The sequence below is a fragment of the Carcharodon carcharias genome, chromosome 15 (assembly GCF_017639515.1).
Source record: "Carcharodon carcharias isolate sCarCar2 chromosome 15, sCarCar2.pri, whole genome shotgun sequence".
NCBI classification, from domain to species: Eukaryota; Metazoa; Chordata; class Chondrichthyes; order Lamniformes; family Lamnidae; genus Carcharodon; species Carcharodon carcharias.
In genome coordinates, this window is record NC_054481.1 from 28,686,602 (window position 1) to 28,713,761 (window position 27,160).

The 27,160-nt window shown below is 43.1% G+C and overlaps 1 protein-coding gene across 2 annotated transcripts in view; it reads left to right on the top strand.

Moving 5' to 3' along the window:
• Nucleotides 1-27,160, top strand: part of adcy9 (adenylate cyclase 9) — a 165,708-nt gene that overhangs the window by 104,743 nt on the left and 33,805 nt on the right. For both annotated transcript variants that reach the window (XM_041207133.1, XM_041207136.1), the window contains exon 2: nt 5,325-5,512. In XM_041207133.1, coding sequence (XP_041063067.1) covers nt 5,325-5,512 — 188 coding nt within the window. The remainder of the gene's footprint in view (nt 1-5,324; nt 5,513-27,160) is intronic.

The window sequence follows — 27,160 nt, forward strand, 5'->3', positions numbered from 1 at the left end:
CTTGCCAGTGACACCCACATCCCATAAAAGAATAAAAAAATACCACTCTCATCTGCTTTCTGTCAATACAGTGTGAATTTCAGGTTATGTACTCTGAAATTGACTTTAATTCTAAGCTGATTTTCTAATGTTGCCCATAGCTGTGGATCCTTCTGGTCAGCATCAGATAAACCACAGATATTGGTTTCTGCACAGTTCTTCATTTCCAATTGTTATTTTTTTTATAGCCTGTTCTCTGCATCCACAACCTTGAGGTCTAGGGAACATAGTTCAATCCTATGCTTAAACAGTTTGAATTCAACTGGGACATCAGATGCTTTCAAACCCATCTCTGGAAACCTGGCTGCTGTTGCCTCAGCCTTTTACTTTCCTCCCTCTGCAGAGCAAGCTATGCTTTAAAATTTGCAGCAAGTTGCGACGTATGCTGAGCAGGAGCCACACCTGAGCTGTGTTGCTGCAGTTCAGGCTTGGAGTTTGCAGTCGGGAGGGGCCCTGGTGCACAGTTGGTGATGCTGGGCAGGATCAGTGCCAAAATACAAAGCTGCACTGATCTCTGCAGCTGAAACTGCCATTGAGTTTTTTTGTCTTGGCTCAGGGCAAAATCAGGAGTGTGCTCAAATTGCCTTCAATTTCTACTCATACTGCTCTACCATGTGAGAACTGTGTTGTGGTCGCAGCATTTCAGCTAGGGTTTCTGACTTGAATTGTCATTTTCAGCTGCTGATCAACTGATGGACTGGCATCCCGTCCTGGGTGTACCCCGCCTAGCACCCATTGTCTGTCGGGTAGGCTCCGACTCCCTGCGACCTGAATTGAATGAAGTGCTTCTGGAAAAATGAGTGAGTGAGCTGCTGATCAATGCTGTCTACTCATACTGCTGCCACCATGTTGTATTATCTTTTTTGAGATTAATACAAATGAAGCTGAAAGGCAAGCTTGGAGGTTGAAAAGAGCTTTAATGGAGACTTGTTGCTTCAACTCACGTGCTAACTGACTGCGAGAACTGAATCACGTAATATTTCATTACTTCCTGTGATGGCATACATAATAGCATAAGCATATATTTAAATGTTATATTTAACAAACCAACGGATACACCATCAGAACCTCCGTAGCCCTGCAAGTTTTTTTTCTCTTAAGTGCCTATCCAATTTCCTTTTGAAGTCATTGATCATCTCCACTTCCACCACCTTTCCAGGTCATTACCACTCACTGCATTAAAAAAAAGTCTGCCTTATATTCCCACCTGCATTCTTGCCTAAAACTTTAAACCTGAAATAGAACTGACCTCCTCCTCCTCTGCTGGAAGGTAGGATCTGTGCCTCATTGGATGTGAGGTGCCAAAATCAAAAACACTACACAAAAACAAAGGTGACAGTGGAGACTACCAACATCTACAGGGGCATCTCACTCCTTAGTGTCATGTGAAGGCCTTTGCTGGGGTCATGCTTAAGTCTCCATCTACTTGCAAACTGAATATACCCAGAAGCGCATTGCATTTTCCATGCTGGCAGATCTACTGTGGATGTGATCTTCTCCATATGCCAGCTACAAGAGAAGTGTGGAGAACAGGACATACCCTTTTACTTTACTTTTGTATACCCCACTAAGGCATTCAACACCATCAGAGCAGGGCTGTACAAGATTTTGGCAAAAATTGGCTGTCCACCAAAGCCCATCAGATTCATCCACTCTTTCGATGACAGCATGAACTGTTAAGTTTGGCTCCATTTCCAATAGTTTTGAAGTAAAGAATGCATGAAACAAGGCTCTGCTTGAGCCCCTCTCTGTTTGGTATCATCACCTCCTTGCTCCTGGCCTTTGCCTTCCCTGCAAATATGGAAGGAGTCTACTTGGAAACTAAGTCAGATGGCAAGCTCTACAATCTCTCGAGACCGCAAGTGAAGATGAAAATACATTGTGCCCTGATCACATTGACTATGCTGAGCTAGTTGCCCCCATAGTAACTTAGCCACAAAGACTTGTGGACTTGAATCTATGCCTGTACCGTTCTCCCTTACCGCAAGTATCAAGAAAACCATGGTTATGGAACAAGGTGTTGCATCTCTACTGCTGTTCACACTAAATTGAAATGATTAGCAAATTCTGATATCTCTGGTCCACGGTGACAGATGATCTACCTCTTGATGCAGAGCCCGATAGACACGTAAGGAAAGCAGCTATTGGTTGACTTGCAAAATGTGTATTGGATAACACCAAGCTGACCCTTAGAATCAAGCTGATGGTTTTATAAGGCCTGTGCTATCAGCATCTTGTTTAATGGCTGTGAAATATGGGCGACTTGCAGCTACCAGGAAAAGAAGGCCATTAGTTTCCAGCTTGGCTGTCTGTGGCACATTATGGGTATATCCTGGCAGAATAAAATCTCGTGACAGTCTTCTCAAAGGCGGAGTTCCCCAAGTGTGTTGAAAATCGAACAAAGGCAGCTTTGGTGGAACGGGCATGTCCGCAGGATGAAAGATGGTCGCATAACCAAGGACTTTCTGTTCGGTAAGGCAGCAGGAGCCGGACAACCAGTGGGAGTGCCCAAGGCACTGCTTCAAGGATGCTTGCAAGGGTGACATGACGGCTGTAATCATTGACTATTGGACCTGGGAGTCACTAGCTGGCGAACGAGGGGAATGGCGACACTTCCTGTGGGTTGGTATGCAGTACCAAAACAAGCAGTTGCTACAGAAACTTGGCAAAAGGTGCCAACATTGAAAAGAACAATCTGTAACATCACCTGGCTGCTTCATGTGTGGCGTTTATGTCAGACCCTGCCTCTCCAGGATTGGTCTGCTAACAGCAAAACCACACTAAATGAAGACACCCCACTTTCTTTGACACCCCCTTGGCATCTAACCATTGGCACCCGATCCACAAACATTCACTCCCTTCTTCACCGATGCACAGTGGCAGCTGTGTGTACTATCTACCAGATGCACTGCAGGAACTCACCAAGGCTCCTTAGATAGCACCTTCCAAACCCACGACTGCCACCATCTAGAAGGACAAGGGCAGCAGACACATGGGAACACCACCAGCAAGTTCCCCTCCAAGCCACTCACCAACCTGACTTGACAATATATCGCTGTTCCTTCAATGTCGCTGAAACAAAATCCTGCAACTCCCTCCCTAACACCACATGGACTGCTGTGGCTCAGGAAGGCAGCTCACCACCTCCCTTCTATTATAAGATCAGAAGTGGGGATGTTCACTGATGATTGCACAATGTTCACCTTTTGAGACTCCTCAAATGCTGCATTTGGACATGGAATGCTTCAGTAAGAGCTGGACAATATCCAGGCTTGGGCTGAAAAGTGGCAAGTAACATTTGTGCCACCCAAGTGCCAGGCAATGACCATCTCCAACAAGAGGGAATCTAACCACTGCTCCTTGATATTCAATGGCATTACCATTGCTGAATCCCCCATTACCAACATCCTGGGGGTGTTACCATTGACCAGAAACTGAACTGGACTAGCCATATAAATACTATGGCTACAAGAGCAGGTCAGAGGCTAGGAATCCTATGGCAAGTAACTCACCTCTGGACTCCCCAAAGCTTGTCCACCATCTACAAGGCACAAATCAAGAGTGTGATGGAAAACTCCCCACTTGCCTGGGTGAGTGCAGCTCCACAATATTCAAGGAGCTTGACACTGTCCAGAACAAAGCAACCTACCTGATTGGCACCCCATCCATAAATATTCCCTCCCTCCACCACCAATGCACAGTGGTAGCAATATGTACAAGATGCTGTACAGGAACTCACCAAGGCTCCTTAGACAGCACCTTCCAAACCCATGACAGCTAACTTCTAGAAGGACAAGGGCAGCAGACATATGGGAACACTGCCATCTGCAGGTGCTCCCCCAAGCCACTCACCATCCTGACTTGGAAATATATTGGCGTTCCTTCACACTTACTGGGTAAAAACCCTGGAATTCCCTCCCTAAAAGCACTGCGGGTATATCTACGCCACAGGGACTGCAGCGGTTCAAGAAGGCAGCTCACCACCACCTTAAGGGCAATTAGGGATGTGCAATAAATACTGGCCTAGCCAGCGACACCCACATCCTGTGAACGAATAAAAAAAAACCTAAGTGGATTATTTGCTGTGTATCCATCATTCTCAGATGGAAGGTTGCCAGCATATGTTGCCCAGAACTTTAAATCGGTTTCCCCCCACTGCTTGTATGATCAGCTAAATACTTGTCAAGTTTATAATGAATGATTCCATGATTCACTGAGATTATGTAGATAATCAGCAATGGAAAATTCTTGAAATGCACAATAGGTAATACAGCATCTCGAATAGAAAGGCAAATTAGACTCATCCTCAGAGCAGTAGCATTGCACAATGAATGGAGCCCATTATTACAGACCAAATGTGCCTTTGTTTTTGCTTATTGTACATTCCCAGCATGTCCTGTTATTTCAGATTTCTGAGTTTTTCTCCATCTCTATAGTTGTCTGTCAGTTCATGGAGTTAAGAGTTCTGAGAATGAGTGTTTATATTTAAATTGAGCTAACTGATTTTTACATTGCATGCATCCTACAGTGTTCAATTGAATATGAGTGATCTGATCAAATATTTTGTGCAAGAGGTGTTGAAATTTACATTGGTGTCTGGGGGTTTTGCGGGGGGAGGTGGAAGGATGCTCTCGATCTAAGAATACTCAACATGATGAAATGCCTCTTCCAAGTTGTTCAGTCAGAGAATGGATGTGTTCAATCTGCATGTTCAGCAGGCTAGGACTTTGAAATAACTTCAGTTACATGATTATTGTTTCACAAAGTATTTGCTTTATATACTAGTTTGTACTCAAGTTATTTCAGCTCCACAATTCTCTACCTGTTGTGTTCTAAATCTCTGCTGTGGGTACAGAATAGGAAACATCCCACAGACCTCAGGTCACTCTCATCATCTCTTCAATAGTGGGTTTGAGTGATATTGACACGAGTCTGGGAACAGATTATTGCACCTTCCTGCCTAGAGGATGTACGAGGGAGAAAAACCATGGGCCAAATTAGGTGCTTCTACAAGGGGAGGGTGTGTATGGTTTGCATTAGTAGAATTGCTATTTTTCTTCTGGGGCAATGAAAGATTCCTTCATTCATAATGAATTTTAACCGCCCATGGCTTTGAGCAATTCGTAGCTTGCCCCACGAAAAAAAAAAAATCATCTTTCTGTGGCTCACGGTTTGTTCAGGATCACATTGCAGCTTGTTTTGAAACATGTTCAGACTCTAGTTGCATGTTTCTTAGTGTGGTAAAGCATGTTGATTTGACAATTTCCTGTCTCTTTCCTTCACAGGATTGCAGACGTTCCTTATTTCTGGCCGAAAGTTAGCTCATTCAGTGTGTACCTGCTCCCACACAGTATTATCTCACCTTGATATGGGAGACTCGAGTCCTCACACAGTCCCCAAGCAGCAGCGAGAAACGATGAGTGAGGCTGCTGCTGAAATGGGGCAAGCTAGCAACATGATGGATAAAGCTAAGGTGAGTGTTCAAGCAAGTTCAACTAGCCCATGGTTGCATAATGTAGAAATAATTGTAAAAGGGACAGGAAAAAGGAATTTTTATTCCACAGTCAACATTGGTTGAAAAATATTTTAACTGAGGAAGAAGTTTTAAATCTATTGAAAGGCAAATGTTGTTGATCTGGTTGGGAGAATCCACTTTGGAGAAGTTACTAATGCAGACCTTGAGGGAAATGAATCAATAAAATTACACAAAGGGGTAATAACCACCTGTGCTAGTCTAATTCCTTCACATTGGTTTGGACTCGATGACTCCTGTAAGCATTGAATGTTGATCTCTCCATCAATGAAACCTCGCTCCACCTTATTTAACAATCAGAAGTATCTTGTTCTGTAGATAAAATCAAAATACTGCAGGTGCTGGAAATCTGAAACAAAAAGCAGAAAATGGTGGAAAAACTCAGCAGGTCTAACAGCATCTGTGGAAAGAAAAACAGTTAACGATTCAAGTCGGTATGACTCTTCAGAGCTAAAGAGAAGTAAAAATGTGATGAAATTTGTACTGTTTAAGGGGGATGGAGTAGGTGAAGCTGCATAGAAAGGCCAGCGATAGGTGGGGACAAAGATGGACAAAGTGGGTGTTAATGGTAGTGTAACGGCTAAAGGAGGTGCTCATAGTGACAAAAGCAAAAAGCTGCAGATGCTGGAAATCCAAAACAAAAACAAAAATACCCGGAAAAACTCAGCAGGTCTGGCAGCATCTACGGAGAGGAGCACAGTTAACGTTTCGAGTCCGCATGACTCTTCAACAGAACTAAGGAAGAATAGAGAAGAGGTGACATATAAGCTGGTTTAAGGGGGAGGTGGGACAAGAAGAGCTGGATAGAGGGCCAGTGATAGGTGGAGATAACCAAAAGATGTCACGGACAAAGAGGTGTTGAAGGTGGTGATATTATCTAAATGAATGTGCTAATTAAGGGTAGAAAGCAGAACGAGCAAGGCACAGATAGTCCTAGTGGGGGCTGGGGTGGGGTGAAGGAATCGAAAAAGGCATTCCATAGGGATCGTTCCCTCTGTGACACCCTGGTCCACTCCTCCTTCACCCCCTACACCTCAACCCCCTCCCATGGTTCCTACCCCTGCAACCGCAGAAGGTGCAACACCTGCCCCTTTACTTCCCCTCTCCTCACCGTCCAAGGGCCCAAACGCTCCTTTCAAGTGAAGCAGCATTTCATTTGCACTTCCCTCAGTTTAGTCTCCTGCATTCGTTGTTCCCAATGTGGTTTCCTCTACATTGGAGAGACCAAATGCAGTCTGGGTGACCGCTTTGCAGAACAACTTTGGTCTGTCCGCAAGCATTTCCCAGACCTCCCTGTTCCTTACCGTTTCAATGCTCCACCCTGTTCTCATGCCCACGTGTCTGTCCTTGGCTTGCTGCATTGTTCCAGTGAAGCTCAACACAAACTGGAGGAACAGCACCTCATCTTCCGACTAGGCACTTTACAGCCTTCTGGACTGAATATTGAGTTCAACAACCTTAGATCATGAACACTCTCACCATCCCCACCCCCTTTCCGATTTTCCCCCTCCTTTTTGTTTTTTCCAATAATTTATATAGATTTTTCTTTTCCCACCTTTTTCCATTATTTTTAAATGTATTTCCATCCGTTGTTTTATCTCTACCTTTTAGCCTATTTCGATCCTTTCCCTTCACCCCACCCCAGCCCCCACTAGGACTATCTGTACCATGCTCGTTCTGCTTTCTACCCTTAATTAGCACATTCCTTTAGATAATATCACCACCTTCAACACCTCTTTGTCCTTTTGTCTGTGACATCTTTTGGTTATCTCCACCTGTCACTGTCCCTCTATCCAGCTCTTTTTGTCCTCCCCCCGCCCCACCACACACACACACACACACACACACACACACACACACACACACACACACACACACACACACACACACACACACACACCTTAAACCAGCTTATATGTCACCTCTTTTCTATTTTTCCTTGGTTCTGTTGAAGAGTCATGCAGACTCCTCTCCGCAGATGTTGCCAGACCTGTTGAGTTTTTCTAGGTATTTTTGTTTTTGTTGCTGATAATGGCATCACGGTAAGAAAATAGAATGTGACAATAGCCAGACAAGGATAAGTAATCTGAAAAGAACAACATGGGACAAGTGACAGATGACCCTTGTGGGGATGGGGATGGTGGTGGGGAAGAAAAGATCGAAAATAGGATAAAAGGTGAGGATAAAACAATGAATAAATGAATAAAAATGAAAAATAAAAAATAAATGGATAAAAAATAAAAAAATTAATATTGGAAAAAAAAATGGGTTTAAGGATAGAAGAGAGAGTTCATGGCCTGAAGTTGTTGAACTCCATGTTAAGCCTGGAAGGCTGTAAAGTGCCGAATCAGAAGACCCCATAAAGAGACAGGCATAACTAGGCCTATGCGGGTACCCATAGCCACACCTTTTATTTGGGAGGAAATACTGTCCTGATGTTCATCTCATCCTCCTCCATCACCCCAACACCTCATCCCTCTCCCATGCCACCTTCCCATGCAAATTGCAGAAGGTGCAACACCTGCCCCTTTACCACCTTCCTCTTCACCATTCAAGGGCCCAAACACTCCTTTCAGGTGAAGCAGCGCTTCACTTGCACCTCCTTCAATTTGGTCAACTGCATTCGCTGCTCCCAATGCGGTCCTCCTCTACATTGGTGAGACCAAATGCAGACTGGGTGACTTTTTTTGGAACACCTTTGGTCTGTCCGCAAGCATGACTCAGACCTTCCTGCCACTTGCCACTTCAACACACCATCCTGCTGTCATGCCCACATGTCCAACCTTGGCCTGCTGCAACATTCCAATGAAGGCCAACACAAACTGGGGGAACAGCACCTCATCTTCCAGTTAGGCACTTTACACCCTTCTGGACTAAACATTGAGTTCAACAACCATGAACTCCCTTCTTTATTGTCACCCCCTTTTTAAAATATTCATTTTTATTTTTTATTTCTATTTACTTTCATTTTTATTTGTTTTATCCCCACCTTTTATCCTATTTGATCTTTTTTCCCCACCACTGTCCCCTCCGCACCCCCGCAAAGGCTGTCTGTCACAGTCCCATGTTCTTTTCAGAGTACTTACCCTTGTCCAGCTATTATCACATTCTGCTTTACCTTAATGCCACGATCAGCACCTCCTTTAGCCCTTACCACTGTCATTAACACCCCCTTCATCCTATTGTTCATGACACCTATGTCAATCTATGTCCCTACCTATCATTGGCCTTCTATCCAGCTTCACTTGCTCCACCCCCCTTAAACAGTATAAATTTCATCACATTTTTACTTCTCTTTAGCTCAGAGTCAAATGGACTTTAAACATTTAACTCTTTTTTTCTCCACAGATGCTGTTAGACCTGCTGAGTTTTTCCTGCATTTTCTGTTTTTGTATCTTGTTCCATACCTTGGCAACCTCCTGCAGCCCTGCTTCACGTCCTCTACTCTTTAGTCTGGTAAACTGTATACCCCAAAAACCAACTCTGCATCATCACAGCCTTCAGCTGTTACAACCATGCTCTGCAAAACTCCCCTTAACCTCGCTGTCTTGTTTAATTTCTCCTACTTTTAAAGCCCTTCTCAAACCCATCTCTTCTTGACCTTCAACCATAATGCGAAGAACCTTGGGATATTTTGTTCTTTTAATAGTGCTAGATGAATGCAAGTCTGATTTATTTCAAAAAGGGATCATTTGGGTAAGACTCTGTTCACTGTTCAACATGCTCATTATGATGTAAACACTAAAACCCAGCAGGGTGAAAACATTTGACTGTAAACAAATTAAGTGCAAGGTCATACTTGAAGATGAAATGCTAGAAATCAATTCAGGGGCAAGTTTTAGTAAATATTAAAGCCAGCTACAATACCCCTTTTGGACATCTGTTCTTCAGTAACTCCAAACTGGTGATTTTTTGCTTTTGAAAATGGCCAGTGTTGACAGGTGATGTCAAACTGCATATTTCTGTAATAAAAAACCTGTAATCCTTTTGGTGACTTTTTGGAATTTATAATTTGCACAGATGTGTTGGTTTTGTGACTAGGATCTCTGCAAAGGACATGGAGTTTGATTCAATAAGATAATAAGTAGGAAATTTCACCCAGTAATCACTCACCTCCATGAAATATTGATTTTAGTTTATTTTTGTCCTTTGTTGCATTTCCAATGTTCGACCATTTAATGGATTTTTATACAGAAAAATGTATATACAATTTCACATCACGAAATTGAAACACGGAAATCATTCGCCCTGATACCTTGATTTGTCATCTGAGCCAGACAGACTAGGAGAGCAATATCAGTTGCCAGCCGCATCACAGCCAATCAAGCTACCTACTGGGGAGCTGTGATACAGCTAGGAAACAGGTTGAGTTGAGGATTAAGGGGGAGGAATGAATTGGAGAGCAATATACTGGCTTTATATAGATCAGTGGTGAGGCCATCCTAATAATAAAAAGGTTAGTGATGCATTATGAGAAGTTTAGTCAAGAATGATTGGGATGGTTGCAGGTCTTGGGGACCATGTCATGAATGGTTTGAATGGCAACTTAATTTTGTTGGAGCAAATACTTTGGAGATACTTGATAAGTGTTTCATTTAGAAACCCTACAAAATGATGCATACAGTAAGCAAATATTTAATTTGGATATTAGGCACATGAATGCAGGATGCAAGGACAACATTTATAAATTTCAAGCAAAATTGAATTTTAGAAAATTCCCCTCACCACAAAAGTAATAATTGGAGCAAGACTTTCACAGTGGTTAATTTGGGTTCAGTTGACACTTCAAAAGGAGTTGGATCAACATCTGCCATGAAAGAATGTTGAGATTATGGAATATGTGGGGAGTGCGGAGGTAGGGGGGGTTTTTCATTGACCAGAAATTGAACTGGACCAGCCATATAAATACTGTGGCTACGAGAGCAGGTTAGAGGCTGGGAATTATGTAGTGAGTATCTCGCCTCCTGTCTTCCCAAAGTTTGTCCACCATCCACAAGGTACAGGCCAGGAGTGTTGATGGAATACTCTACGCTTGCTCAAATGAGTGCAGCTCCAACAACACTGAAGAGGCTTGATGCCATCCAGGGCAAAACAGCACTTTTCCCTTCACAGTCAATTAATTACTTTATGTAGTCCCTGTTATGTAGGTGAACACAGCAGTCCATTTGTGCTCAGCAAATATCCACAAACAATAATTGAAATGAATGATTAGTCTTTTTGGCGTTTGAGGGATGTTGCCAGGGCACGAGCCTCTTCAAACAGTGCCATAGGATCTTGGACATGCACCTAAACAGGCAGAGAGGCCTTGATTTAACATGTCTTCTGATGCACAGCACCTCCTAACAATGTAGCACTCTTGTTACTGTACTGTTGGGATAACCTATATTTAAATTCTTGTGTTCTGGACTGGTACTTGAGCCCACAGTGACTCAGGCATTGGTCTGAGCCAAACTAACATTTTTATATGATGGAAAATATAGGACTTCAACCCAATCTGATTGAAACTACATTAAAACCGTGGAGATCTGAAGGTTTTTATTCTCACAGGGTGGGTGGACCAATTTTGTACTCCATGTGAAGTGTTGGAAGGGGCTGAAGGTACCAAACCCTTTGCAGTCAATTGAACGACTCTGTATAATTAATTGCCAAGGTCATGTGAAGTGTGCTGTATTCATAGAAATATTACAACTGTGCCCATTGTGCACTATTTAAAAAGGGAGTAGGAGTGTTAGGAACCACGTTTTCACAGTTGGCTGTTTACAGGAGTAAATCTCTGCCAGTTGTTATTTTTAATACTCTTTCCAGATGCGATGTGTTTTGCTTAAGCTAAGCTGATTGCCCTATTTTGCAAGTCATTGGTAATGCAACTGCAGACTGCAACCAGTCGAAGACTGTTGGCAAATATTCAGATAATACTATAAAAGGCAGTCTCAGTTTATATTAATTTTTTAACTCACCCCCATAAGTTTTAGGAGGAAGATTAAGTAGGCACCCTGCTATGGGCCCTGTTTATGCTACTCTAATTAGCCATAAAGGAGAGTGCCCATTGTTCATACTGATCCCAAACGTATTTTGCTCAGTGTGGAAGCATTTAATTGTTATGGTCCTTGTTTAGCCCCTAACTTCTGTGCATTTTAAACAAGACACCGGTGTCTGCTGGCACCGTCGAGGCCTTCCGTGTCTGGTGGGCACCGCGGGGGTTGGGGTGCTTTAGTGACCCTCTTAATCACGTTTCAGTTTGATGTTGTAAGCTTCCTTTAAATTTAGTCTTTGGTTTTGCAGTGACCCTAACTTAGGGGCTGCGTTTTATTTTATCCCTCATTTTGTTAATTTGGTTTATTTGGTTGGCTTTAAAAGAGCTAAACAAGACACTAAATACTTCTACAATATAACTGGTGTGGCTTTGCTGCAAAGCAAAAACACTTTGTAACATAGTTTAAATACTCAATTAGCATGAAAATAACATTAGAAATATGGAAAATTTATGGCAGAGAAGGCAGCCATTTGGCCTGTGCTGGCCAATAAAGAGCTTATCCCACTTTCTAGTTTTTGTCCTGTAGGTGATGGCACTTCAAATGATTATCCAAGTACGTTTTAAATACAGTAAGGGTTTCTGCCTAACCACCCTTTTTAAGACAATGGGTTCCAGACCCCACCACCCTCTAAGTGAAAAATTTTCTCCAACTCCTCTATGATCTGCCACTTAGTTTAAATCTATGCCCACTTGTTATTGACCTCTCTGCCAAGGGAAATAGGTCCTTCCTATATACTCTATCTAGTTCCCTCATTGAAACAAAGAAATTAGGAGTAGTAGACTATTTGGCCCCTCAAGCCTGCTCTGCCATTCAGTATGATTAAGGCTGATCCTCTTTCTCAATGTCATACACCTCTCTCCCCATAACCCTTGATGCCTTTAGTATCTAGGAATCTATCTACTTCCTCCTTAAATATATTTAGTGACTTGGCCTCCATAGCCTTTTGTGGTAGAGAATTCCACAGGCTCATCACCCTCTGAGTGAAGCAATTTCTCCTCATCCCAGTCATAAATAGCCTACCCCTTGTTCTAGATCCCTTCCAGCCAGGGGAAACATTCCTACATCCAGTCTGTCCAGCCCTGCAAGAATTTTATACGTTTCAATGAGATCCTCTCTCATTCTTCTTAATTTCAGTGAATATAGGCTTAGTCGGCCCAATCTCTCCTCATAAACAATCCTGCCATCCCAGGAATCAGTCTGGTGAACCTTTGCTTCACTCCCTCTGTCGCTAGTATATCCTTTCTTAGGTAAGAAGATCAAAACTGCGCACACTACTCCAGGTATGGTCTCACCATTCCGTATAGCTGCAGTAAGAAGACAACCTTCGTACCCTCTACAATGAAGGCCAGCATACCATTTGCTGCCTTAATGTTTGCTGCACCTGCATGCTTGCTTTCAGTGACTGGTGTACAAGGACATCCAGGTCCCTTTGTACATCAACATTTCCCATTTTATCACCATTCAAATAATACTGTGCCATTCTTTTTTTCCTACCAAGGTGGATAACTTGACACTTATCCGTTATACTGCATCTGCCATGTATTTGCCCACTTGCTCAACTTGTCTAAATTGCCTTGAAGCCTCTTTACATCCTCCTCACACTCATTCTCACCTAATTTTGTCTCATCAAACGTGTAAATGTTACATTTGGTTCCCTCATCCAAACCATTGAGATATAGTGTGTATGGCTGGGGCCCTAGCACTGATCCCTGCGGTACCCCACTAGTCACCACCTGCCATTCCGAAAGACCTGTTTATTCCTACTCTGTTTCCTGTTTGCTAACCAATTCTCAATCCATGCCAATACATTACCCCCAATCCCACGTGCTTTAATTTCGCACACTAACCTTTTATGTGGGACTTGATCAAAAGTTTTCTGAAAATTCAAATACACCACATCCATTGGTTCTCTCTTATCTATTCTACTAGTTATGTCCTCAAAATACTATAGCAGGTTTGTCAAACACAATTTCCCTTTCATAAATCCATGTTGATTTTGTCTAATCCTGTTGATATTTTAAGTGTCCTGTTATCACATCCTTTTTAATATTCTCTAGCATTTTCCTTACTACTGACGTTAGGCTAACCAGTCTGTAATTTCCTGTTTTTCTCCCTCCTTTTTAAATAGTGGGGTTACGTTTGCCACCCTCCAATCAGCTGGAACTGTTCCGGAATCTACAGAATTTGGGAAGATGACAACCAATGTATCCATTATTTCCATAGCTGCCACCTTTAGTACCCTGGGATGTAGATTATCAGACTCTGGGGATTTATTGGCTTTCAGTCCCATTAATTTCTCCAGCGTACTTTTTTTAAACTAATAATTTCCTTCAATTGCTCCTTCTCACTAGACCCTTGGTTCCTAATATCTCTGGGACGTTATTTGTGTCGTCTTCTGTGAAGACAGAACTATAGTTGTTTGATTGCTTTGCCATTTCCTTGTTCTCCATCAAAACCAGCGGATCACCCCCTATCGACTTAGGCACCGGAAATTACAACAGCACACTCAGCCCTGTCGACCATGTGAAGTCCTCCATACATCTGGGGCTAATACCAAAATTGGGAGAGCTATCTCACAGACTAGTCAAGCAACAGCCTGACAGTCATCCTCACGGAATCATACTTAACAGATAATGTCCCAGACATCACCAACACTGTCCTTGGATATGTCCAGTCCCACCGCCAGGACAGACCCAACAGAGGTGGTGGCACAGTGGTATACATTCGGGAGAGAGTTGCACTGGGAGTCCTCAAGATTGACTCCAGATCCCATGAAGTCTCAAGGCATTGGGTCAAGCATGGGCAAGGAAACCTCCTGCTGATTACCATGTACTGCCCTCCCTCAGCTGATGAATGTGCTCCTCTATGCTGAGAAACTTGGAGGAAGTACTGAGGGTAGCAAGGGCACAGAGTGTACTCTGGGTGGGGGACTTCGATGTCCATTACCAAGAGTGCCTCGGTAGGACCACTCCTGACTGAGCTGGCTGTGTCTTAAAGGACATAGCTGCTAGACTGGGTCTGCAGCAGGTGGTGAGGGAACTAACAAGAGGTGAAAACATACTTGACCTCATCCTCACCGACCTCCCTGCTGCAGATGCATCTGTCAAGGAGTGACCACCGCACAGTCCTTGTGGAGAGAAGACCTGCCTCCATATTGAGGATACCCTCTCATGTGTGTGGCACTACCACTGTGCTAAATGGGATTTCAAACAGATCTAGCAACTCAAGACTGGGCATCCAAGAGGTGCTGTGGGCCATCAGCAGCAGAATTGTACTTGAACACAATCTGTAATGTCATGGCCCAACATATCCCCCATTCTACCATTACTATCAAACCAGGGGAACAATCCTGGTTCAAAGAAGAGTGCAGGTGGGCATGCCAGGAGCAGCACCTGGCATACCTAAAAATGAGGTGTCAACCTGGTGAAGCTATAACAGAACTACTTGCGTGCCAAACAGCATAAGCAGCAAGTGATAGAGCTAAGCAATCCCATAACCAGCAGATCAAATCTAAGCCCTACAGTCCTGCCACGTCCAGTCGTGAATGATGGTGGACAATGAAACAACTCACTGGAGGAGGAGGTTCCACAAATATCCCATCCGCAATGATTGGGGAGCCCAGCACATCAGTGCAAAAGATAAGGCTTGCAACAATCTTCAGCCAGAAGTGCCGAGAGGATGATCTATCTCAGCCTCCTCCGGAGGTCCCCAGCATCACAGATGCCAGTCTTCAGCTAATTCAAATCACTCCATGTGATAAAGAAACGGTTGAAGGCACTGGATAATGCAAAGGCTATGGGCCCTGACAATTTTCCGACAATAGCACCGAAAACTTGTGCTGCAGAACTTGCACCTCTAGCCAAGCTGTTCCAGTACAGCTACAACACTGGCATCTACCCATCTGTGGAAAATTGTCCAGTTATGTCCTGTACACAAAAAGCAGGACAAATCCAACCCAGCCAATTACCGCCCATCAGTCCACTCTCGATCATCAGTAAAGGGAAGGGGCCATCGACAGTCCTATCAAGTGGCACTTGCTTAGCAATAACGTGCTTACTGATGCCCAGTTTGGGTTCTGGGCCACTAAGCTCCTGACCTCATTACAACCTTGCTTCAAGCATGGACAAAAGAGCTGAACTCCAGAGGAGAGAGTGACTGCTCTTGACATCAAGGCTGCATTTGGCAGAGTGTGGCATCAAGGAGTCCTAGCAAAACTGGAGTCAATGGGGATCATTGAAATCATATTTAGCACAAAGCAAGTTGGTTGTGGTTGTTGGAGGTCAGTCATCCCAGGTCCAGGACATCACTACAGGAGTTCCTCGGGGTCATGTCTTTGGCCCAACCATCTTCAGCTGCTTCATCAAGGACCTTCCTCCCATCATAAGGCCAGAAGTGGGGATGTTCGCTGATGACAATGTTCACCATTCGCAACTCCTCAGATATTGAAGCAATCCACGCCCAAATGCAGCAAGACCTGGACAATATCTAGGTGTGGACTGACAGGTGGCAAGTAACATTTGCGCCGCACAAGTTCCAGGCAATAATCATCTCCAAGAGAGAATCTAATCATCGCCCCATGATGTTCAATGGCATTACCATCACTAAATCCCCCACTATCAACATCCTGGAGGTTACCATTGACCCGAAACTGAACTGGACTAGCCATGTAAATAATGTGGCTGCAAGAGCAGGTCAGAGGCTAGGAATTATGTGACAAGTAACTCACTACCTGACTTTCCAAAGCCTGTCCACCATCTACAAGGCATAAGTCAGTAGTGTGATGGAATACCCCCCACTTGCCTCGATGAGCGCAGCTCCCACAGCACTCGAAGCTTGACACCATCCAGGACAAAGCAGCCCGTTTGATTGGCACCACATCCACAAACACTCACTCCCTCCCTCCACCACCAATGCACAGTAGCAGCAATGTGTACCATCTACAAGATGCACTGCAGGAATTCACCAAGGCTCCTTAGACAGCACTTTCCAAACCCATGATAACTACCACCCAGCAGGACAAGGGCAGCAATAGGTGGCAACACCACCATGTGGAAGTTCCCCTCCAAGCCACTCACCATCCTGACTCAGAAATATATCGCCATTCCTTCCCTGCTGGGTCAAAATCCTGGAACTCCCTTCCTAACAGCATTGTGGGTTTTCCTACTCCCTATGGACTGCAGTGGTTCAAGAAGGCAGCTCACCAGCACCTTCTCAAGAACAACTAGGGATGGGCAATAGATGTTGGCCCAGGCAGTGAAGCCCACATCCCATGAATGAATTTTTAACAATTATAAGTTCTCCTGCCGTGGACTGTAAGGGGTCTACATTTGTCTTCACTAATCTTTTTCTTTTTACGTACATATAGAAGCTTTTACAGCCTGCTTTTATGTTACTTCTAAGTTTACTCTCATATTCTATTTTTCCCTTCTTGATCAATCTCGGTCCTCCTTTGTTGAATTCTAAACTACTTCCAATCCTCAGCTTGCTGCTTTTTCTAGCAATTTTATATAACTCCTCTTTGGATCTAATACTATGGTTAATTTCTTTTGTTTGTCATGGTTGGGCTGCTTTTCCTGTTGTGTTTTTGCACCAGAAAGGAATGTAATACTGTTGTAATGCCTGCATTCGTTCCTTAAAAATAGCCATTGTCTATCCACTGTCATGCCTTTTGATGTCCCCCAATCGATTGTAGCCAACTTACCCCTCATTCCTTCATTGTTTCCTTTGTTTAGATTTAGGACTCTAGTTCAGAATGGACTGCTTCACTTTCTATGCTAATGAAAATTGCTGTCATGTTGTGGCCCCTCTTCCCTAAAGCACCCCACACAACATTATTAATTAACCCCTTCTCATTGTACAATTTCAAATCTAGGATAGTCTGTTCCCCAGTTGGTTCCTCGGCATACTGATCTAAAAAAAACATCTCATGCATACTCCAGGAATTCTTCCACCACAGTATTATTGCTAATTTGGTTTGCCCAGTCTATATGTAGATTAAAGTCACCCATGATTACTGTAGCAGCCTTGTTTACATGCATTTCTAATTTACTGTTTAATGCTGTCCTCCATGTTACCACAACTGTTTGGAGGCCTATAGACAACTCCCACTGATGTTTTCTACACCTTGTTGCTTCTCAGTTCCACCAGATGGATTCCACATCTTCATTTTCTGAGTCAATACCCTTTCTCACTGTTGCACTGATGTCATCCTTTACCAACTACGCCACCCCATCTCCGTTTCCTTTTTGTCTGTTGTTCCTAAATATCAAATACTCTTGGATATTTAGTTCCAAGTCTTGATCACCCTGCAGTCATATCTCCATAACCGCAATCATTTCGTACCCGTTTACATCTATTTGCGCTGTTAATTAATCTACCTTATTGTGAATGCTCCATGCATTCTGTTACAGTGCATTTAGACTTGTCTTAACATTTTACACATTTTTTGTACGATGGCCCTATTTGCTGCTAGCCCTCATATCCTCTGCCCTCCAATTTTTCTTTCTACTTTATCTCTTATTTCTTTGGTTCCCTCACTTGAGTCTCCCCACTCAGGTTCCCATCCCCCTGCTACTCTAGTTTAAACCCTCCCCCACAGTGCTAGTGAATACCCCTGCAAGGGTATTGGTCCCGTCCTGCTGGGGTGCAACCTATCCAGCTTGTACAGGTCCCGTCTTCCCAGAATGAGTCCCAATGTCTCAAGAATCTAAATCCCTCCCTCCTACACCATCTCTCCAGCCATGTGTTCATCTGGTCTATTCTCCTATTCCTGACCTCACAAGCACATGGCGCTGGGAGTAATCCTGAAATTACTACCTTTTGAGGTCCTGCTTTTTCATTTATTTCCTATCTCCCTTTTTCTGCTTTCAGGACCTCATCCCTCTTTTTCCTATTTTGTTGGTAATGATATGGACCACAACCTCTAGCTGTTCACCCTCCCACTTCAGAATGTCCTGCAGCCTCCTTGCCTAGTGCTTTTATTCTAACTGGCTGTCACCTATTCCCTTCCTGCAGTGTGATCACCTCACTGTGCATGCTACCCACAAAGATCTCAGTCTTGTGGATGCCCACAGCTTCAGCTCCAGCTCTGATATGCGGATTCCGAGTAACCGCTGGAGACGCTTTCTGCACACATGGTTACCCTAGACGTTGGAAGTGTCCCTGACTTCCCACATAGCACAGGAGGAGCATTCCAGATGGCCAAGCTGCCCTGTCATAACTTACCCTTAAACTACTCCTTTTACTACTTCTGGTTTAAAGAATATTAAATATATACCAGGGACCTTTCTTTACAACTAAATACCTTAAACACTACTTAATCTAAACTAAAGACCAATTTTTACCTTAAAGACTACACAGTAGAAATATTCACCAGGTACTACTTACCAAGGACACCGCTCCTCTCATGCTGGCTCCTGGTCCAGCTCGATGAACCTATGTTCACCCTGTGGTGTCACTCTTGGATGTTTTTAAAATATCACCCCTCTCGTGCAGCTTTTCAACTCCTGGTCTCCTGGAGGCTGAAGAAGATAGAGAAAGAAAAAGAGCACCTCCATGCCCCTCCTTGCTGCACTCCCTTCTCACCAAACTTAATGATTCCACCCTGCAACAGTGCACTCCATGACAGTGCACTTAACCTTTCTTATTTATATTACTGAGATTCAGGTGACTTTCCTATCTGGCAGTTACAGAACCAGATTAGGCCAGTTAATTTGCTTTTCTCACCTGTTCTCTAACAGGGGGCTGGATTTGCTTGGATTTGTCCCCTCACCTCTAAGAATTAAAACTTAAAACAGTAAATTTAAGTAAAATGCTAAATTGCAACAAGCAGTACTAGATTTTATAAAACATTAACCCTGAAACTTTAAACTTTCACTCCCTTCTCACCATACTTGTAGTGATTCCACTCTACAACAGTGCACTCCATCATAATTTTATACAATTTCATCAAAGCTTCCCTCTGCTCCAAAGAAGAAACTCTAGCCTATCCAATCATTCCTCATAGCTGAAATTCTCCATTCCTGATAATGTCTTTGTAAATCTTCTCTGCACTCTCATGCAATGACATCCATAGAACCATAGAAAAGTTATGGTGCAGAAAGAGACCATTCAGCCCATCGTGTCTGCACCAGCCAACAAAAAAAAGTCGCTCATTTTTAATCTCACTTTCCAGCACCTGGTCCATAGCCTTGCAGGTTACAGCACTTCAGGTGCAGATCCAGGTACCTTTTAAATGAGTTGAGTTTTTAAGCCTTAAACCACCAGTTTAGGCAGTGAATTCCAGGTAGCCATTACCCTTTGGGTTAATAAGTTTTTCCTCATGTCTCCTCTAATCCTTCTACCAATCACCTTAAATCTATGCCCCCTGGTAATTGACCCTTCAGCTAGGGGAAAACAACTCTTTTCTGTCTACCCTATCTAGGCCCCTCATAATTTTGTACACCTCAATTAGGTCACCCCTCAGCCTCTCCTGTTCTAAGGAAAACAACCCTAGCCTATTCAGTCTTTCTTCATAGCTGCAATTTTCCAATCCTGACAACATTCAAGTAAATTTCCTCTGCTCTCTCTCCAGATCAATTATGTCCTTCCTGTAATGTGACCAGAACTGTACACAAAATTCCATTTGTGGCCTACAGTTCCATCATTACACCCTGCTTTTGTATTCAATACCTCGTCCAATAAAGGAAAGCATTCCATATGCTTTCTTTACCACTTTATCCACCTGTCCCACCACCTTCAGGGACCTGCACTCCAAATCCTCTCTTCCACATCCTGTAATTTGATGACCAGAACTGTGTGCAGCACTGTAACTGTGGGCTAACTAGTGTTTTATATAGTTTTAGAATAACCTCCCTGCTCTTATATTCTGTACTCTGCTAATAAAGGAAAGTATCTGTATGCTGCCTTAACCACCTTATCTATCTGTCCTGTTACTTTCAGGGATCAATGAATATGCACTCCAAGTTCCCAATGTTCTCCTACAATTCTCGGTATGCTGCCATTTATTGCATACACATTTGCCTTGTTATCCCTGCCTAAAAATGTATTACTTCCCACTTTTCAACTGAATTCCACTTGCCACTTTTCTGCCCATTGATCTCTTTCTGCATTTTACAACTATTGTATCATTTACAAACTTAATCATCCCTTACATTTAAGTCCAAAGCATTGGTATATACAACAAGCAAGGGACCCAATACTGAAATAAAAACCAAGTGCTGAAAATACTCAGCAGGTTTGGCAGCATCTTGGAGAGAAAAACAGTTTACATTTTGAGAACTGAAGGAAGGTAGAAATGTGATTGTTTTATGCTTTTGAAAGGGAGGAAGAAGAAAAGGGAAGGTCAGGTTTGTGTAGAGGGAAGGAGATATTAAATAACAAAGATGCTCTCACCCTTCTCCCTTCTATAACCCTCAACAACTTGTCTCCATCCCACGACACTTTCCCATGTTTAAACACGATTAAGCACCTGCCCTTTTACTTTATTTCTCCCTCCTCACTGTCCAAGGCCTCAAACAGCAATTTATCTGTACTTCTTTCAATGTACACTGTAATCACTGCTCACAATGCAGCCACTCCCCTACATTGGGGAGACTAAACATAGAATGGATGACTGCTTTGCTGAACACCTCCATTCAGTCTGTAAGCATGACCCCAAGCTTCCAGTTACCTGCCATTTTAACTCACCACCTTGCTCTCATGCTCACATTTCTGTCGTCAGTCTGCTGCACTTTTCCAGTGAAGCTTAGCTCAAGCTTGAGGGACAGCATCTGATCTTCCAAAGAGGTGCTTTACAACCTTCGGGACTCAACATTGAGTTAAACAATTTCAGACAGTGAACTTTGTCCACCATTTTGATTTTCTTTTTTTGCCATGTGCTGGTCTGAATTTTGTTTTTCATGTTTGTGTTTTCGGACAGAATTATTTGTTATCCTGCCGTTCATTCTTACTCTGGAGCAATGCTTTTGTGTCTTTACTACAACTGTTACCTTTTGCCAATTGCCTTTTGTTCCCTGGCATCTTTACCATTTAATCTCTCCCACCGTCTTCCCTATTCCAAACCTGCCCCTTTTGTTCATCTCCACGCCCCCCCCCCCCCCCACCCCCCCACCCCCACTGATTCAACTTGCCACCTTCCTTTGGTTACCATGGTATTTACCTTCTGACCAGTTTATGTGGATCTTGTCAAAAATCTGGCCGAAATCCATATCGTTTACATCAAAAGTGCAACCCTCATTGACTGTCCTATTTTCTCCTGAAAAAATTCAATCAAGTTCGTCAGACGTGATCCCTCCATAACAAATCCACACTGTCTTTAATCTGTGCCTTTCTAGATGGTGATTCATAATGTCCCTCAGAATTGTTTCTACCAATATTCCCACCACTAAGGTTAGTCTAATTGGCCTGGAACTACTTGGCCTTTCTCCCATTTTAAGTAACAGTACAGTGTTAGCAGTCCTCCTGCACCATGTCAATAGAAAGAGAGGATTATTAGACTGGTGAGAGTGTCTGCTATTTCCTCATTTGCTTCCCTTACCAGCATGGGATACATTTCATCTGGAAATCGCAACTTATCAGCTTTTAAAGATGCTAAACCCTTTGTTTCCCCTCTCACTAGGTTCATTGCATCCAATATTTCACACTTCTCCTTAACTGCAATGTCTGCATTGTCCCCTCATTTGTGAAGATGTGTTCATTAAGAATCATGCCCATGTCTTCTGTCTCCACACACAGGTTCCCTTTTCTTTTAATCACTCATAGGCTCAATTCTTCCCTTAATTTTCCTTTAGTCCTTTAAATTTATAAAGCATCATTGGATTTTCCTTGATTTTACTTGGCAATATTTTTTCATGCCCTCTCTTTCCTTTCCTAGTTGCCTTTTTAATTTGACCCCTATTCTAAAGTACGCCTAGGCTTTCTACAGTATTGAGCTCCCTCTATTGGTCATAAGCTGCTCTATTTTTTATTTGCTGCATCCTATCCTGAATGCTATTTGACATTGACAGGATCTAGATTTGGGAGCCCCACCATTTTTTTAATAGGAATGTTTTTGTTCTAAACCCCATCTATAGCCTAAAACAAAAACAGAATTACCTGGAAAAACTCAGCAGGTCTGGCAGCATCGGCGGAGAAGAAAAGAGTTGACGTTTCGAGTCCTCATGACCCTTCGACAGAACTTGAGTTCGAGTCCAGGAAAGAGCTGAAATATAAGCTGGTTTAAGGTGTGTGTGTGGGGGGCGGAGAGATAGAGAGACAGAGAGGTGGAGGGGGTTGGTGTGGTTGTAGGGACAAACAAGCAGTGATAGAAGCAGATCATCAAAAGATGTCAACCACAATAGTACAATAGAACACATAGGTGTTAAAGTTAAAGTTGGTGATATTATCTAAACGAATGTGCTAATTAAGAATGGATGGTAGGGCACTCAAGGTATAGCTCTCCGCCCCCCACACACACACCTTAAACCAGCTTATATTTCAGCTCTTTCCTGGACTCGAACTCAAGTTCTGTCGAAGGGTCATGAGGACTCGAAACGTCAACTCTTTTCTTCTCCGCCGATGCTGCCAGACCTGCTGAGTTTTTCCAGGTAATTCTGTTTTTGTTTTGGACTTCCAGCATCCGCAGTTTTTTTGTTTTTACATCTATAGCCTCCTTGAATACCTCACTGCTCTGACACTGATTTGCCTTCGAGTACCTGTTTCTAGTCTTTTTTTTGATAAATGACATTGCAGCTTAGTAAAATTGGCCTTTACTCAATCTAAAACTTTTGACTTTTGGTCTAACTTTGTTCTTTCCATAACTACTCTAAATCTAACTGAATTATGATCGCTACTAGAAAAATTCTCACTGTAATGTCCCTGCCACCAGCTCATCTCATTCCCTAAAGTCAAGTCCAGAATTGCCCATCTCTTATTGAGCTTGCTACGCAATGGAGAGCCCTCTATACCTTTTGCACTGACTTTATTCCAGTTTATATAGGGTAGTTAAAATCCCTTACGATGACTGCCCTATTGTTTCTGCACTTCTCAGCAATTTGCCTACATATTTGTTCTTCCATCTCCCCTCTATTTGTTAGCAGAGTGACTGACCTATTTTGTTCCTCATTTCAACCTATGTGGCCTGTGATAATCCCTCCTCACAGCTTTATTTTTAACCAGTATTGCAACCGCCGCACCCCCCCCAAATCCCACCCCACTCCTTTCTGAAAACCCTGTAGTTAGGAATGTTGAGCTGCCATTTCTGCCTTGTTTAAGCCATGTCCCAGTAATAGCTATGTTATACTTCCAAGTATTTAACTATCTTTTCAGCTCATCTGCCTTATTCACTGGACTCTTGCATTGAAGTAAATACCATTAATCACTGAACAACTCCTTTGTCTATTTAATGCCTTACATTTCAAGATTTGTATCTTGCCATTCTGAATCTATGCTCAAGTTCCCACCCCTTGCCAAGCTGGTTTAAACCCTCCCAAACAGCACTAGAAAACCCCTCCACCATGATATTGGTCCCAGCCGTCTTGAGGTGCAATGAGTTTTAATGCTCCAGGAATCTAGAACCCTTGCTCCTGCACCACCTCTCCAACCATGCATTAATCTGCACTACCCTCTTATTTCTGTACTCACTAGTATGCAACACCAGGAGTAATTTAGAGATTACTACCTTTTGAGGTCTGAGCTTTTAATTTCTTTCATGTCTGCTTAAAATCTGTCTGCAGGATCTCATACCTACCTGTATCACTGGGGCCAATATGGACCTCTGCTTCCTGGTGTCCACCTTCACCTATCAGAATGTTCTGCAACAGTGCCACCCTTGACCCTGGCACTAGGGAGGCAACATGCCATCCTGGAGTCATATCTGCAGCTGCAGAAACACCTATTGAATACCCTATCACTATTGCTTTTTTAACCTTCAACTTCCCAGTCCAGTACACATAAGCCATTTGTGGTACTATTGCCTTGAATCTGGCTTCACTCCTTGGAACCATTGCCCTCATCAGTTTTCAGAACTGAATTTTTTTATTCTTTCATGGGATGTGGGCGTCACTGGAAAGGCCAGCATTTGTTGTCCATCCATAATTGCCCTTGAACTGAGTGGCTTGCTAGGCCATTTCAGAAGGCAGTTAAGAGTCAACCACATTGCTGTTGGTTTGGAGTCACGTGTAGGCCAGACCAGGTAAGGATGGTAGATTTCCTTCCCCAAAGGGCATTAGTGTACCAGATGGGCTTTTATGACCATTGATAATTTCATGGTTGCCATTGTTAACTTTGTTTTTTAATCCAGATTTTATTAATTGAATTTAAGTTCCACTGGTTGCTGTGATGGGATTTGAACCCATGTCCCCTAAGCATTAGCCTGGGCCTCTGTATTACCAGTCTATTGACATTACCACAATGCCATCATTTCCCCACATTGGATACTATTTAGAGAGAGAGATCTACTCAGGACTCTTGGACCACCTGTTTTGTCCTCAGTGTGACTCTGGTGATCACCCAGTCTCATTCTTCCTGCACATTCTTAGGCTGTGGGGTGACCACTTCCAGAAATGTGCTAACCATGGAGCGCTCAGCCTTGTTGATGCACCGCAGTGACCCCACCTGCTGCTCAAGCTCCGAAAGCCAGAGTTCAAGTTTCTCCAGCTGACAGCTCTTCCTGCATGTGTGGTTGTCCAGGAGACACGAGGAGCATTCTTGAATTCCCTTGTGTTACAGGATATGTTTTAGACAGGACTGAGATGCCCTGTCATGCCTCTATTTATTATAATACTAAATATATTTCTTAGTTTAACTCACTGCTCTTACATTGAGCATCGCTGTTTCTTTATTCCCCCAATCAATCACCTATCTCTTGTCTTGTAACATCACTGATTTTTTTTTTGTTGCTTTTGGATTCAGTGGACATAAGCTGTCGTCTCTGCTCAAGTCTGTAATTTGTCCTGGGCCTTGTCCTCTATTTATGATTGACTTATGGTTTGTAATCTTTTAATTAATTACTTGATCTAGTTTAAGTTATAGGTAGTTTAAATTAAATGTTTCTGTAACATGAACTGTTAAAAGTGCTGGGGGCAAAAAAGCAGCACTTGCTTCCTGCTCTGCACCAAATTCCCAACTTTTGTATTCCATTTGTGATACATTCTCTGTTCCCACTATATATCCTTTATCTTCTGGATTTGTCTTTGGGAATCAGTCTTGAGCTGTTGGAATGCTGCTGCCTTGAATTGGGAACTTGGGTTGTTCTGCCAGGTAATGAAGGCTGCTTGCTTTTGTTCCAGGAGGTCACGTATTTGAGCATCGTTTTCGTTGAACCAGTCCTGATGGTGACGATGCTTGAATCCAATGGTCTGGACACAGGAGTAAAGGAGCATATATTCACTTTAGTTGATCCCATTGTTTTTGAATCTGTGTGAAGATTTTCCAGATTGGCCATGAGCTGCATTTGGGAAATGTGGTGGAAAGAAAAAGCTGGAAAGATCCAATAATATGCTAATCATCTTGACAGGTGAAGCTCTATAGACGGGTTAAATGGACAAAATCCTCTTTGTTCACACGATGATGTTTGTCTTAAGGATGACGATGCAGTATGTCAATGCTGAAAAAAACTTTTTGAACAACTCCTTAACCATGAATCCACAGTGGCAGTCGATACGTTCCAGGATATCCTCCAGTACCCCGGTGATGTAAACTGTGGGCGAACCACCATTGATGGGAGAGCTGCAACATGCATTCAAACAGATGAAAAACAAAAAAGTCTGTGGCTCAAATGGTGTTCCAGCTGAGGTGGGCTTTTGCTCACATCAACGCCCTATGCACTCGTCCTATGGATTTGGGAGGGAACCCCCTCCCCCCACAGCCCCAGACTTCAGGAGCGTGACAATTGTAACTGTCTTCAAGAAGAGAGATAAGTCATCCTGTGGAAACTATCGCAGTATCTCCCCCTTGTCCAAGCCCTGACACACCCCTGAATCACGTTTCTTTGGCTGAGAAAATCCTCCCAGAGATGGAAAAATGTTGAGAACAACACCAGGCAGGAAGTCTTCAGTACATTCATTGACATGACCAAAGTATTTGTGCAAATTGCAAGAATCTGTGGATTGTGCTGCAAAGATTTGGATGTCCAAGAAACGTTTTCACAATCCTGCAATTGCCTCATGATAGGACAGCAACTGGTGTGGATGACCTGAAACTGATGCCTTCAAAATTCAGACAGGAATCAAGCAAGGCTGTGTGATAGCCCCCGTGCTATTTATAATGTACTTTGACAGTGGCTATTCACCTCATCCAAGATCAACTGCTCCCTGGTGTCAGCATCAAATACTGTTTGGAAAAATCCCTTTAATCTCGGTTGCTTCTGCGCCAAAACTAAACAGACGTCCATAGATATACATGATCTAAAGTTTGCATATGGCTGCAGTGTTGTTGCCCACTCTGCAACAGATTTCCAAGCCACTCAATCTCTGCAATTTGGCATGCAAGGAACTTGGCCTATTCTTGAATATTGCCAAAATAAAACTCAATCATTGTCAGCAAAATGTTCCAGCTCTCATTTATGTTGACGGAG